Here is a 14,755-nt window from a genome sequence, read left to right on the forward strand (position 1 = left end):
GAAATTATGTCAAAAGCTTTTAAAAAATCGTTAAAACGAGTAAGTTCAATCCTTTTTAAAATTGTAAATTCTTGGAAGAGGCTTTGTTAATATATTCTTTATCTGTATCATATTACACTTGTACAATCGATATACGATTCTGAAAATAACTGCAATATTGCAAAACACGTGTATACTATAACAATAGAATTCCAAGAGTTTATATTAAAAGTTTGTTATTGGAAAAAGTTATTATTGCACTATATTTTAATTTAAAATGTTATGTTGATATTGTATACCCCGTTCATTCTGATTGCATATTCGTTTTAATAATGTTAAATCTTATAATGAAAATGCATGTATAATCCTTACTGAACAATAATGAGGTATTTTTATGGAAGATACAAGTGAAGGAATAGCGAAGAAAAAAACAATAGAAAAGATAGTGTTTCATTTAAAAAATTAAGAAAATATTATAAGATTTTGATCATTTAAAAGGTAAACTACTTCATTTAACTTCAAACCGTAATTTTTGTGCTAGTAAAAGTTATTTTTTAACAGTGTAATATTTTACGTCAGTACATAACAGTTCACAAAATCACATTCAACTTTGTCCATATCGAAACATGTTTTGAAATTTAAGTGTTATAAAAATAACACGGTCATCCATTTTACTATTTTCCATTCAACCTAGATTTGACATAATTAAATGAACAAATGATTTATTTAGCGCGACTAGCGAACAGCAAGGCTATTGAGTTACTACAATTATATTATTTTATTTGAACAGTTCTGAAACAAAGCACCACTTCATATTAACACGTTTTCGGAACATTCGAGTGTACAAATTATGCATATATTTCAGTATATTCAGTGACGTTACATGGCAAAAGCTTTTGTACAAATATTATTATTGAAGTGAAACTTCTTTATCGGGGTTGAAAAAAAAAATAGTGTAATATTTTTTCGTTACGCGCCATCTTTTTCTTATCCCCGCCACGCGTGATTCGACGTATTTCTGTAAAGTTGCATATAGTAAATTATTTTTTGAAAAATAAGGTCATAAAGAAGTTTCACTTCTTACGTGTGTACACTAGTACACGCACACATTTTTTTTCTTTAATATACAGGGTATAATATAAGTTTCAGCTCCGTAAAGTTTCCTTTTTTTGTCTCCAAATGAGCTAATAATAAAAATATTACACCTACCACAAGTCATCCTGATGGTAAGCGCTACCACCGGCTATGAAAATTTTCGGAGGCGTATGGTCGCTTGTAGATGAATTGCCAATTGTAAAAGGTATGGCATAAAGCAAACATTGACGAGATTAATAAAGAAAAAGACTAGGAAGGTATGAAAAAGGATACGGACCAGTATAGAAGTAGGTAGGTATGTCATAGCACCTACAGAGATAGAGTCTTTAGTACGATGGTTACTACATTTATTTATAAAGTTTGTTAACTGTTTTTCAGGCAGTGCTGATTGCTATCTTGTTAGTGAAGAAAATGGATAAGCGAAACAGTCGGCTCAAAATAATCTTTTATAACAACCTAGTAAAATCTTCTATTAAGTAGTATGTCTATTTCTATAACTTCTTTTCTTAATGATTATTTCTTATTAACCAATTTATATAGATAAGGAAAAACTTATAATATAGTATATAGGTAAATCCTATGAGAGATATATTTAAATAGAAGCATCAGAAGCAAACGAGAACCACGCTAATACTCAAGTACTAGACCAACTGGATGAAAACAGTTACCTAGTTGTTAATATTTAATGACCAAAACTCAGTACCAGGGGTCATTAGAAATGGATGCATTAATACTAATATGTTTAGTTATGAAGCAAACGTTGCATAGTTTATGTGTTCTGTTTATGTTAGCTTGCATTAATCCGATGCAACGGTACCGGTAACGAATGGTATCGGTATTGTAACTGTTATTTATTCGCATACCGGTTTCAGTTTTTGTTTGTAGTATGTTGTTGGAAGAACTAAAGTTATTTCGTGTATAGATTGCATAATAACCCCAGATTCCAATAGATGTAGAGAAAATTTTGAAGGTAAATAATTGATCATTGAAATTAATAAAAGAAAGGGATGGAATACATGATGATAGGATGGAATAATTGGCCTATAAAGACTTGTAATTTATTTTAATTTTCTCCGATTTTACTGATATGAAATGATATTAAAATATATTGAAATGTTGAAAGTTATATCAACATAATACGAATCTATACCAAGATGCGTCTTTTAAAATCCTGCAATATGAAAGTTTGCCTTTGAATATCTGCATTCGTGAAATTGAATAATATAATATTGTATAGGCGATATACTCGCGACGTATTGAATTGATATAAATTCTCATTTTGCGTATGAAATATGAATTTTTAAATTAAAGTCTCATAATAAAATTGAACAGGGGCGAGTTATTGACTTTAATCATGGCTCTACTTGTCAGATAATCATAGAAATCTTTTGATTTTGTTGAAATTCAGGAAAATAATAGTTAAAGTTCACTGAATAAGCTGTTATTTTTGTTTTAAATTCTACAGAAATAATTGGAATTTCAAATAAAACAAGTTGTTATAATTATAATTTCAGTTTATTTGTTGTAAACAGTCTTATAATCGAGCGATGAGTTTACAATTAAATGTAAACATATTTTGGCGGTTCTAAGCGAAACTTCCATTACACGAGCTTAAATTTTTAAATTCGTTCATACTAACGTGGCTTCGCAGATTACAACGAGTTTTGATTACATCAAAAATATATTACAGTAGAGACAATTAAAATAAAATGTAACTATCACAGAGTATACAAGAATATTGTATCTGTACATTCCAATAATCGCACACAGACGCGTTCGATTTTCAAAATGAGCGCCAATTGCTTTCATTCCTTATTTTTTTCTTTTTTTTACAACCAGCCAGTAAAATAAAAATAGAGTTCTATTCCAAAAAGTTTTTATATTTATCTGCAAACCATGCCACATTAAGTACGTACTCTAAATAACAATGATGTTTAACACAAAATTATAATCTTATACTAATATTTACAGAATTGAAACATGTAATCGAATTACTTTAAAGCATAACTCTCGCAACTATGTACACATCATATGCCTACCATAAGTACAAATATACACAACTTATTATTATTAACAATGTCCTTTTTATGTGTAATGTTTCTTGTGAATTCGCTTTGGCGGCTTCGGTTAGACCTGTGTGAAAGAAAAAATAATTTTAATATGATTAATTAGTAACAAACAAAATGTAAAATTTTCTTTTGGAAGAACTCCCAATTCAATTGCATAATATTTATAGAAAAAACTTTACAATTTGATAAAATAATTTTGAAATAAAATATCATGTAGGTACGAGTAGAAAAAGTTACCTATTATAATGACTGCTATAAAAAATAGTCATCCAAAATTGGCGGGAATAAAATTCAAATTTATACAAATTTACAGACTATACATTCAAAACTCCACCAAAGAGGTTACAAACCTCGTTTCAAACAAAAATAAAATGAAGTTTATGAAAAAGAGAAATATCTACAAACCTCCAGCCACGCTTATTTGATTGCTGAAGTCCTCCGGTGAGTTGAGTTTAATTTCTGAAATGACGAAGCCGGATTAAAAATGCCGTCGAGTATGAAAAATCTTATACATTTTATTTTTATTGAGGAAATGTGTTTTATGTTATGTTATCATGTTATGTCGACGTTTGAAGTTATCTTTTATGTTGGATACATAGTGGCTTAGTGGTTGAAGTCGATATTAAAATGTAGGGAGTTTAAAAATAGACATAAAATAAAGAAAAATTTAGAAATATGTTAACAACATTTTAGATAAGATGAATAAAATCTAATCCTTCAACCAAGAGTTTGAAATTATATTAGTTTTTTGGCTTGATCTCACAGCTTCTGGATAGCTTATCTATTAGTTAAAATAACAAACAATTGATAAAAATAAACGTCAAAATGTGTTAAATAGCCTACTAGAGACATTACCAGCATGTGTCCTAAATAATTTAGTTTCATTGCTGCTGCGTTGAAAAATGATAGTTTTTAAAATAAAATAAAGATAGTTCTAACTGAGATCTTTCAAATAATTCCAAGTGTGGCCATTGCAAGTCTCGCCACGTAATCTCGTAATATTGTGAGGAGTTGCCCTCACGGGGCTCACATATCATTATTCTTTTGGTCCGAAAATATTAGATATAGTATTATAAATATAAGGTATACAATAGTTTAACTTAGTACATAAAATACAAAAATATATAAGACTAAACTTGTGTTTAGTCTTATATATTTTTGTATTAAATACCTTTAATACAAAAATATATAAGACTTTTTATAAATACCTTTTTTCAAGTTAATCTAGACACAAGTCTATAAAAGTAAAAAAGGTATTTAATATCTAACGTATTTTTTAATTCTTAAATAATATATTTTCTACATTTTAAATATAAATAAAACTCAGCTATACGAGCTAATAAATGTTTAATGTTTTTATTTGTATTGCGATATTATAATTTTTTTAGTTTAAAATCGTATTGTAATTTGTACTTTCTGAGAATTGAGTAAGTCGATAATATTATAAAATATTGAAATACATATTATTATAAATACTAGGTAGGTACTATTCAAATTTATACTCATAGGTCAGACACATACACACAAACTCCCTAGCATCAAACTTAGTTTTAAATTAAAACGAATTTCACTATAACTAGCTATATAAAGCTTTTACCGAACACAATATGGTGCTCGAAAGAATTAAGTCGAAATAACAATAAGATAGTGGGCATGCTGCCAGACTAAACGGAACTAAATGAAGATACTGCGCGAATTATATTTATATTAATAGACGACGCGGTTGGCGCAGTGGTAAAGCAACTGCCTACTGAGCCGACGGTCCCGGGTTCGATCCCCGGTCAGGGCAAATATTTGTGTGATGAACTCAATTATTTGTTCTTGGGTCTGGGTGTTATTATCTATATATGTATTTATAATATTATATTTATCGTCGCCTAGTACCCACAACACAAGCCTTTGAGCTTACTGTGGGACTAGGTCGATTTGTGTAATAATGTCCTATAATATTTATTTATTTATTTATTTAGAATTGCAAACGATTTTTGTACGAAATGATACCTCTATTTTGTGTCTATACCTCTATATTGAGTCTGTGTGTACTTGGTTTTATTGATGTACAGTCGTGGTGAGATTTTGATTTGATTTTATGATTTCTCGGAGGGTATTTGTTTTTGTTGGTCTATTAATTATACCCGGCGCGGCCTAAGATGATCCCTATGACACTGACAGTTATTCTCAAGAGACAAACTTGTAATGGCGTCACCATTAAATTAGAAACGTATTGGAGGCGTCTAAAAATGGCATTTATTAATTTTTACGTAGCTTTATGCCATTACAATGATATTCCGTTGGAATTATAACAATTCTTAACATTTACGAGAAATTATATCAATCTGACTTTACGTTTACGTCCTTCAAAACTTACATCGTTGGCATTTATCGACTAGTGCGGAAAGTATCGATAAACAAATTTCGATAATGGAAACGAGTTCACATTTTTTCCATGCTTGAGCTATAGTTCATTCTCTATTGAATGGAACAGAAGATCGCAGCATAATTAATTAATTAATTACCGTTCGCGTTAATTTACTTACCTATGATAATATAAGTTTTTTAGAAAAATTAAATGGGGGATTCCATTTTCATGATAAAATAATATACACTGTTTTAAATGGGTTAAAGATTACCTACGAGAAAATGATAAGGTGCATTTTTATGTTTTGGAAAACTTTCGTTTTACTTACCGTTTAGTTTACATAATAGACGTTAAAAATTCATTTTATAATATTTGTAAAAACATGTTTACCGACGTGGCTGAATGCAAACCACGCCTTAGCCTATAAAATAGTAAAGTATCGACACGATCCATCATACGAGCAATCACTAAGGGCCTGTTCAGTGCGACGCGGATGACCTACGCGGACGTCCGCGACGGACGGTAAAATGTATGAAACCTTACAGCGCGTTCAGAGCGACGCGGAGCTGTCCGCGTCGCGGAGAGCTATCCGCGCGCGGTCGAAATCGCTCCGCGCCGCTCCTCCGCGCCGCGGATGTCCGCGGGCGGACGGTGCCTGGTTCTAATGTATTTGTTCAGTGCTCGGCGGACAACAGTCACGCGGAGCGGATGTAAAGTACTGTCGTTGTCATGGCGACTGCGTCAAATGTGCAAACCGAGAGGGTTACAGTCGATCCCGATCCGCATCGCACTGAACGACAAAATCATCCGCGACGGACGCAAAACCTAGTCCGCGTGCGGACGGTCCGCGTCGCACTGAATCGGGCCTAAGACGAACTGTCATAGGGATCATCTTAGGCCGCGCCGGGTATAATAGTGAAGTACAATAAAAAGTAGGTAATAAGTTAAATTAAAATCTATATATTGTAGTTTAAACGTAATATGTATTGCCATTTTCCTCAGTTCCGGATAATAATATGTTCTATTTTGCTTATCTGTCAATTAATGTATAAAAATTGACGACAAGAAGTGTTAAATAGTGAAACTGAGCCCCTAATATGCATTCATAGATTTTTACATATCTCTATCATAGTTTCAAACCTATCGAACACTATCAACTTGAATTCAAAGTAATTAAGGAACGTATATTTTGTAAATTTAATGCAGATATAACGAAAAAATATTATTAGACTAAAAGTGAAAATTCAACTGACCAAAATAATAAATTGTTTCCGAGCGTAAAACAATTTACTTTCAAATACTGAACGAACAATTTTACTAATAAAATATGGCGACAGAATTTAAAATAATTTCGGAGATAACTTTTTTTCACATCTGCCAAATAAATGGGTCTAATATTTTCACGGTTCATATATTACTTTTTTCAGCGATTTCTAAATACTTCGGGTATGTATGTATATTATATACGCAGGGGTAGATTATTATTAATTATAAATTTTAATATGTACGTAGGTACACGATAAAGTATTTATTTGCTTGTACGATTAATATACATGAACATGTAATATTGTGTAATAATATATGAATGTCCTTTGGAATTTTAGAAATTATTTAGGCTATTTTTAATTGGAATTAACTAAATTAGATCAAATTAACTACAGAAAACAAACTTAAATAGTGCAAGTTGACCTTGACTGACCGGTTGGCTCGGTTGGTAGTGGCCCTGCCTTCGAAGCCAGAGGTCGTGGGTTCGATTCCCACCCGGGGCAAATATTTGTGTGATGAACATAGATGTTTGCTCTGTCTCTGGGTGTTATTTTTTTTTTATTTTTTTATTATCGATAGGCAGACGTTTGACCACAATCCCACCTGATGGAAAGCGGCGATGTGGTCTACTTGGGTGCACGTCTGCCTAGGAGGAGCCTATTCACCCTAGCTAAATGTTAATTATCTATATAAGTATTTATTTAAAATAATATATGTATGTTTATCAGCCATCTGGTTCCCATAACACAAGCGAAAGCTTAGTATGGGATCAGATCGTGCCGTGTGTGAAAATTGTCCTGAAATATTTATTTAAAATATTTTATATTTAAAAAAAGTTCATCGTCAGTAACGTCTCTGATAGCCTTTTTAACACTTTTGGCCTATATTTTAACACATTGCATAACTAACAGATAAGCTATACAGAACAACCAATCACCTATAAATGTTTGATTAGAAATTAATGTAAAAGGGATATAATTCTTTGTTAAGCTACAGTGATACAGCTTCATAAAGCATGATTGCGCCTCAGGGGATAATTCACTTCGATATAAATTGTGTTTATCTATAGGGTCGAACCCCTGGAATTATTTGTAAAGTTCTATGTATAGTATATATTATATGACTGGCCGGTTGGCTTGGTTGGTAGAGGCCCTGCCTTCCAAGCCAGAGGTCGTGGGTTCGATCCCCACCCGGGGCAAATATTTGTGTGATGAACATAGATGTTTGCTCTGTGTCTGGGTGTTAATTATCTATATAAGTATTTATTTAAAATTATATATGTATGTTTATCAGCCATCTGGTTTCCATAACACAAGCGAAAGCTTAGTATGGGATCAGATCGTGCCGTGTGTGAAAATTGTCCCGAAATATTTATTTATTTATTTATAGTTGATTACTTAAAGATGGATGATATTTGTATGTGAATTTTGAAACATTGATAGTTTATACTTTATACAATGAGAATTCTCTCCATGATTAATAATTTTAGATAATGTAATAGTTCTAATCGAAACGAAAAATAAAGAGCTAACTTTTATAAATTGTGCTAAGAAACAAAAATATTAATAAAATTGTGAAATACAATTATGTGTTTAATTTGTTTTATTTCTATAATTTATCATTAGTTTCATTAAATCATTAGTAACTAGATAGTTTTTCATTTAATTGTTATTTTCTGCTAAACTGACGAATTACTGTTTTATTATAACAACAAAAATATATTGTGATGATAGAATTATTAAAAACACATTTTTATCAGTAAATATATTTATTTATTTATTTAAATAGGTACACATCACAGCTGACAATTTTGACTAATTATACACAAATTTAATCACATGTTGCGGTAAAATGCCAGCCAAATTGTATGTACACAGCACAGTTAAAAAAAAATTATAAAAAATTACATTATTTAGATATAATACTGATAATAATAACTTACCGTACAACCTAAGTGTGCCTTCACTCTTGCCAAGCGAGTTAGTGCTCACACAGTTGTAAGTGCCGATGTCGTTTTTGGAAAACTGACGGATTGTGAGCCACATGGACACCTTGTATGAGGATTTCTCTTCTCTGATTGTGTATTTTGGCCTAGAAAATAGAGTTTTATGAGACTAGAGTATAGAGTTTTACTAATTAAAATAAAATAAATTAATAGTTACACCAATTATTATAAAAAAATACACTGTGATACGTTCAGTCGTAGAAGCGTTGTAGTGGACGCCATTTTAATAATAATATTATTATTTAACATAGCTTTTCATTACAAAAAAAAAACATAGCAAAATGAGAATTGCTGGAGAAATTAGCTTCTACGAACATCTCCATATTATAGTTTCGTACGAATCTCTTTCACAAGAAAATTATATTGAATATTAAAAATCAATTATCAATATCTAATGGTCGATACACAGCCACTGAAATACTTATAATTTACAAGTTAATCAAACATTTGCTCTATAATAGTGTCACAGTTCCTTTACTAGTAGTGGTTCCATCGTCTATTTTTATATTTATTTTTATTTTCTAATTACACTTAATATATTTTCTACACATACCATACGGTAAAGTTATTTATATATGTACAGAAGCGTGTTAATAGTATAAAGATTAACTAGGCCGTGGGCGTGTGATCCCTTACAGCACGCAAGGGCTTAGATAAGACTATATTCACGAAAAGTACTTAGTCTTACTGATATCTCTATAAATTGTTAACCATTTATTTCTTTGTTTGTAAATGTTACAGTTTATACTTAACTTGTACGAGCGTAATCGGGTTTTAAATCGGTTAAAAATAATCATTTGTAATAATATAAAGAGGAAAGAGGATTTTATGTTTTTATTAAATTAAGTCTGAAACTACACTACTGTATCACTTTGAAAATTCTCTCGATTACAAAAAGCTACATAATTCTTGAGAAATATAGCCTATATTCTATATTTGTTTAATCCTTAGCAGAACCGAGCACTTCTAATGTATAAAACGCGTTTAGAATCCGTTAAAAGACCTTAAATTATTACTTAAATGTTGGTCTAATTGTGTCATTAGATTGAATGATAACATTTCAGAATAGAGTGCTAAATTTGTAAACAACGTTTCTTACTCAAACAAATTCAATTAAAACTCCCACACTTTGCTTTATATATAGGTATATGTATGTTCGTCATTGTATACAAAGTACAAAGGGTAATGTACCGTTTCATTCTTAATGATTCGTAATAACCGAGTTTGTACTTCATTCTGCTTTAGAAATTCGCTAAACAATGTCTATTTGTATGTAACTTTGTTTTGTTGGGAGACAACTTCGAGAATTCGACTATCTTTAAAGTAATTGGGGGAAGTGCTAAAAATAAACAGTAGAAATATGATTTTAGTGTGGGTTGGGAGTAATGAGTCATCTTATTGAATTTTGCAAATTTTCTTTTGAAGAAAAGCATAATTATGTAGTTATTTAGTTCACATAATATTACATTATAAATCCACGATATATATAAAGAACTATAACATAGTACGTTAGTAAAACTAATACGTCTCGTAGTCTTTTAAGAATTTTCAACATCGATACAATATCATTTTTAAATTTATCAATAACAAACTAAGTTAGAAATAATCTTTTTATACGTCGACAGTGTAAATAAATTACTTATACTTTATAGCATCTTAGCATATATTATTTTGGTCTCAAAAATTTCCTCTTAACGTCCCCCACATGTATACCAAATAGAGTATTAATTATACGTTTTAATTGTAACGCCTACAGGTAACGTTCTTATGGAACTGCATATTTAAACACTTTCAAACAAAACATGTTGTATTCGGTATTTAAGTATGTATTTTTTATTTATTTTCACACTTTTATATCTAAACTCTACTCATACTATTTAATTAATCTTATTATACTAATATACTACCTTAATTATAAAACTTACCCATCCAACAACATCTCGCCTCTATTCTTGATCCAATAGTTGATGGTATTAGGATACGCTTCCACATAGCACTTCAGTTTGACGTCTGTGCCGAGAGGAGCGCCCAGAAGCTGGTTGGGGACCTTTACTGTTGGCGCGACTGGTGGGAAATTATATTATATTAGGAAATAAGTATAGAAAAACATATTTTTTATTATAAATTAGGAAACAAATATTTTAATAGAAAAATACATATTTAAGTTCAGGCGGCTCAACACGGAGCGAGCAGCCTCGCGTAGCAATTGCTACGCAAAGAAGCTTGGTATGTGTGGAACCGCCTAGTGCATTTTTTTTTTCATAAAAAAAACTGTGTGTTTCCAAGTATGTATTAAATAAATAAATTTATTTATTTATGTGTATATATTAACAAATAAAAAATATTATTTATTGAAAAAATAATATGTTCTTTGAATTTTGAAAGGACGATTTCGCTATTTGGACGCGTGGTAACGATAAAACATCTGTATCGTGAATAAATGGCTAGGTTTAGACAAGTTCATTATTTTTACTAACTTCTATTACGAAATAAAATAGACAATATTATAACTTAATAATTAAATAAAAACTCCAACCTACACTCGCAACAATAATTTACCACGCAAAAAATCCATTGACCAATATCAGTCGAACAAATAAATATGCGTCCATAAGCATACCTTATCAGAGATTTATTTGACGCGTGTGTACTGTATGGCGCAATAATTCCCATAGAACGCTCTTTATCCCAAGTGCATCGTGCATTGTGACTGATGCAGCCATGTCAAGCTATGTTCATGGAGGGACAAGCGACAGCGGAAATATATTTATAATCTAGGGCTATGCTTATAATTATAGGATCTTTAATATAGAAGAAGTTGATATTTATATGTATTTGTTGACGAAAGAAGAAGACAGTAAAGCGCGTATAAAATTTAATAATTAAAATTACAGAATGCGTTTGGTACAATTGATTTTAGCGAGGGAGTGTCCTGCTCGGCGGTTGCGTGGCAAGTCGAAGTAGTAGAGGACAGTGGGGTCAATCCGCGGCCAATCGCACGGCGCGGCGACGTGACGCCGCGATGACGCAGTACCAACGCTCCGTTCCGCACGATTTTGTTGCGGCAACAGTAGATATTATAATAGTAAATACTATTATAAATAACAACTATAGCGACAATTTATTACGATCCCATTCCCAAGGTCTTTTAACATGACCCAATAAGTAGTACCCATAGAAATCTAAATAACAAGACACATAGAAGTGCTATAATGTCATAATTCGTATGAAAACCGCTGTCGCCAAAATCAACACATTCAAACCGAAAGCTAAACAGTACACACAAGTAAACTATGCCTTTTATTGGACAGCTTGATTTTAGTGAAAACTAACTTATCTATTAAATTAAGCTTTTGAATATGTATCCTAACGCACGAATTTTCGGTTTATTTTAGAATAACATCCCTAAGTATATGAGACTTTTTGCTCCAATACGAACAAACGTGATAATAAGAATGGTCGACTGTGTCATTCATTGTTATTTCGATTACTATGGTGACACTCGTAATACTTGTAAATATTCTATAATTTTAAGGAAAAACGGCATTATTTCTAAAAAAATATATTTTCCGATGAAATATTATTCCTTTATAAGTATAATTACAACTTGTGGAAGAATTTCCGCAATGGGAATTGCTGAAACACACCATGTATACACTCATACGTCTCCAGAGCAACTGAACAGTGACGAATGCACTGGTGATGTGCAAATCACCTGAGTGGCGACAAGGTCACGCACGCTTACGACTTCTAGTGTCTTGTTATTTAGATTTCTATGGTAGTACCTAAATACTTCTAGGTTCATGGTGCAATGTTTAATTTAATTTAACAAAAATGATTGTTGCAAAATGCCATTTAGAATAGCAACTGAAACTTATCCGCAACTTATCCGTTACAAGACCATTGGCCTTAAAGAGTGTGTTACCCTGTGGTGTTACCATAAGCCTTACATTCTGTGTCCTGTTATTATTTTTAATGTAGAATTTCTAAAAATATTAATTATTACTAACAATGCTGTTATGCCGCTTTATTATAGATTTTTTTTTCCTTAAAATTTCTTACGATATGTATTATTGATCTAATACCTATTATAACCGCTTCCCGCTTCGCTACCGCTCGCCCACACCACACTAGATCGCGGCCCAATTGGCAGCCAGCCAGAGCTACCTACATTTTTCACTACGAAATAGCATGTGGAGTCTTCAGATTATTGCGAGGACGTCGAATTGCTTCTGACTGAGCTTGACGTACCAGCAGATTTGGGAGACAATTATTTTTCAATCTACCCACGTATTGTTTTGTTAAACAAATTTATTCGGGTATTTTCAGAATCTTTGGACCTGAGATGGGAGTTTGGAAATTAAAGGTGTGCTCAATACGAAATATGTTCAGTTTATTTTCTTCCTTTAATTCTTAGTAACTGAACTACAACTTCCATATTTTATCTATTTTTTACTAATACTACGAATCAGCACAACAACCAATTTTTTTCTGAAATTAAGAAGCTTTTATCATATAAAAACTTCTGTAATATTTTCATCCATATACATCCTTTGATTTACAAATCTAACAACACAACATCCCGTTTTATGTGAACTTATTCATAAATTGTAATTTAAATTGGCTGAGCTGATTCTATATAATTTCGAAATCAAACATTGTTAAAAGTAACAATATTTTGCCTCAAGGTACGCTATATTACTCCAGGAATATTAGAAAACCTTTCCAAGTGCTCGGAAATGCAATTGCTTTAGTCGTTTCGACGTATTGTATTCGTTATATTGTAGTGCATCTCTCTTGTGACCAGAACGAATCTTATTTCAAGAATGTCTTTAAACTTTGTATTATTAAAAACATGTGTATCCAGTTTTACTACTTCTGAATATGTTTTTAGCTTCTCAATCTCTAAAACTTATAAAAAAGTTCTGAAAATATCAATCTAAGAGTGGCTATCATAGACTTTTGTACAACCACATAAACTTTTACGTGTTTCTCTATTTTAGAACGTGTAAGCGCCTTTGAAACTTACTTATACAAATTAATACTATTTATAAAGTCTGAATTACTAATATCATGTCATTTATCAATATTTAGGATATTCCGAGGATATTTCGTTTTTATTTATATATTTATATTAGTTAAATCAAATATATTATATCAGCAACCAAATTCACTCAGCGTTGTTTACTGAAAATTGCATAATATACTCGATAGTGAATCCTGGCTTCGATCCAAGGGCGTGACAGTGAAGCTCAGTGGATTATAATGTTATTCGTTAGCCCTCGAAGTATTGGCAGGATTCACTTTGTACATACGTCTGGTGGTCTGGCCATCTTTTCTACGTGAAACGCCGCTTGATCGAAATACATGACGGTGGAGCGGTTGAAGGAACATTCTAGATATAAATAATTTAATTGATACAATGCTTGTTTGTTGCTTGTAGGTTTTGATATTTTCGATTTTGGAAAACATGAAAGGTCCGTGGGATGAAGGAAAATTTAGATGTTTTAGAATGTAGGTTTCAATCAATAATAAAAACTAATTATCGGACAATTAAGTTAATTATAATTGATGGAATGTACGCGTATTTCCTTGTAGGTGGATTTAAATATTGTCAATTAATTATAATAATTAAGACATTATGAAAATTTGGGAAATCTTTATGAATTTTAATTATGGAGAACGTAACTCATAATAATATAAGAGGAAATCGTCATATTTAAACTATGTTTTTTTTATTAAACAGAAACAGAGATTTGTCATGTTAAAAGAATAAATAAATAAATAAAATATTGTTTTTGCTTTATATTATTTCAATCAATAAAAAACCAATAAACACTTTCCACGTTATGAATGAAAATTGTATTAATTTTATGCGATATCTTTTTGACGATTGAAAAAACTGGAATATACCGAGTGCTAGAACGCAGGAAACACACATGAAACTGAATAATATCCAGGCCTTTAATATTTTGGCACAGA

The 14,755-nt window shown here is 31.2% G+C and overlaps 1 protein-coding gene across 1 annotated transcript in view; it reads right to left on the reverse strand.

The window, feature by feature from the left end:
• Window positions 1–2,597: 2,597 nt before the first annotated feature.
• The window catches only part of LOC149479825 (limbic system-associated membrane protein-like), a 52,427-nt gene continuing 40,269 nt past the window's right edge, over window positions 2,598–14,755 (reverse strand). The window contains exons 6-9 of the mRNA XM_089707415.1: window positions 10,699–10,837; window positions 8,711–8,859; window positions 3,549–3,602; window positions 2,598–3,207 (exon numbers count right to left, since the gene is read on the reverse strand). Of these exons, the coding sequence (XP_089563541.1) occupies window positions 3,110–3,207; window positions 3,549–3,602; window positions 8,711–8,859; window positions 10,699–10,837 (440 nt within the window). The 3' untranslated portion in view covers window positions 2,598–3,109. The remainder of the gene's footprint in view (window positions 3,208–3,548; window positions 3,603–8,710; window positions 8,860–10,698; window positions 10,838–14,755) is intronic.

Source organism: Colias philodice, chromosome 19, assembly GCF_061535455.1.
Source record: "Colias philodice isolate Cphi_HAF_F1 chromosome 19, ilColPhil1 Martin Lab GWU primary, whole genome shotgun sequence".
Taxonomy (NCBI): domain Eukaryota; kingdom Metazoa; phylum Arthropoda; class Insecta; order Lepidoptera; family Pieridae; genus Colias; species Colias philodice.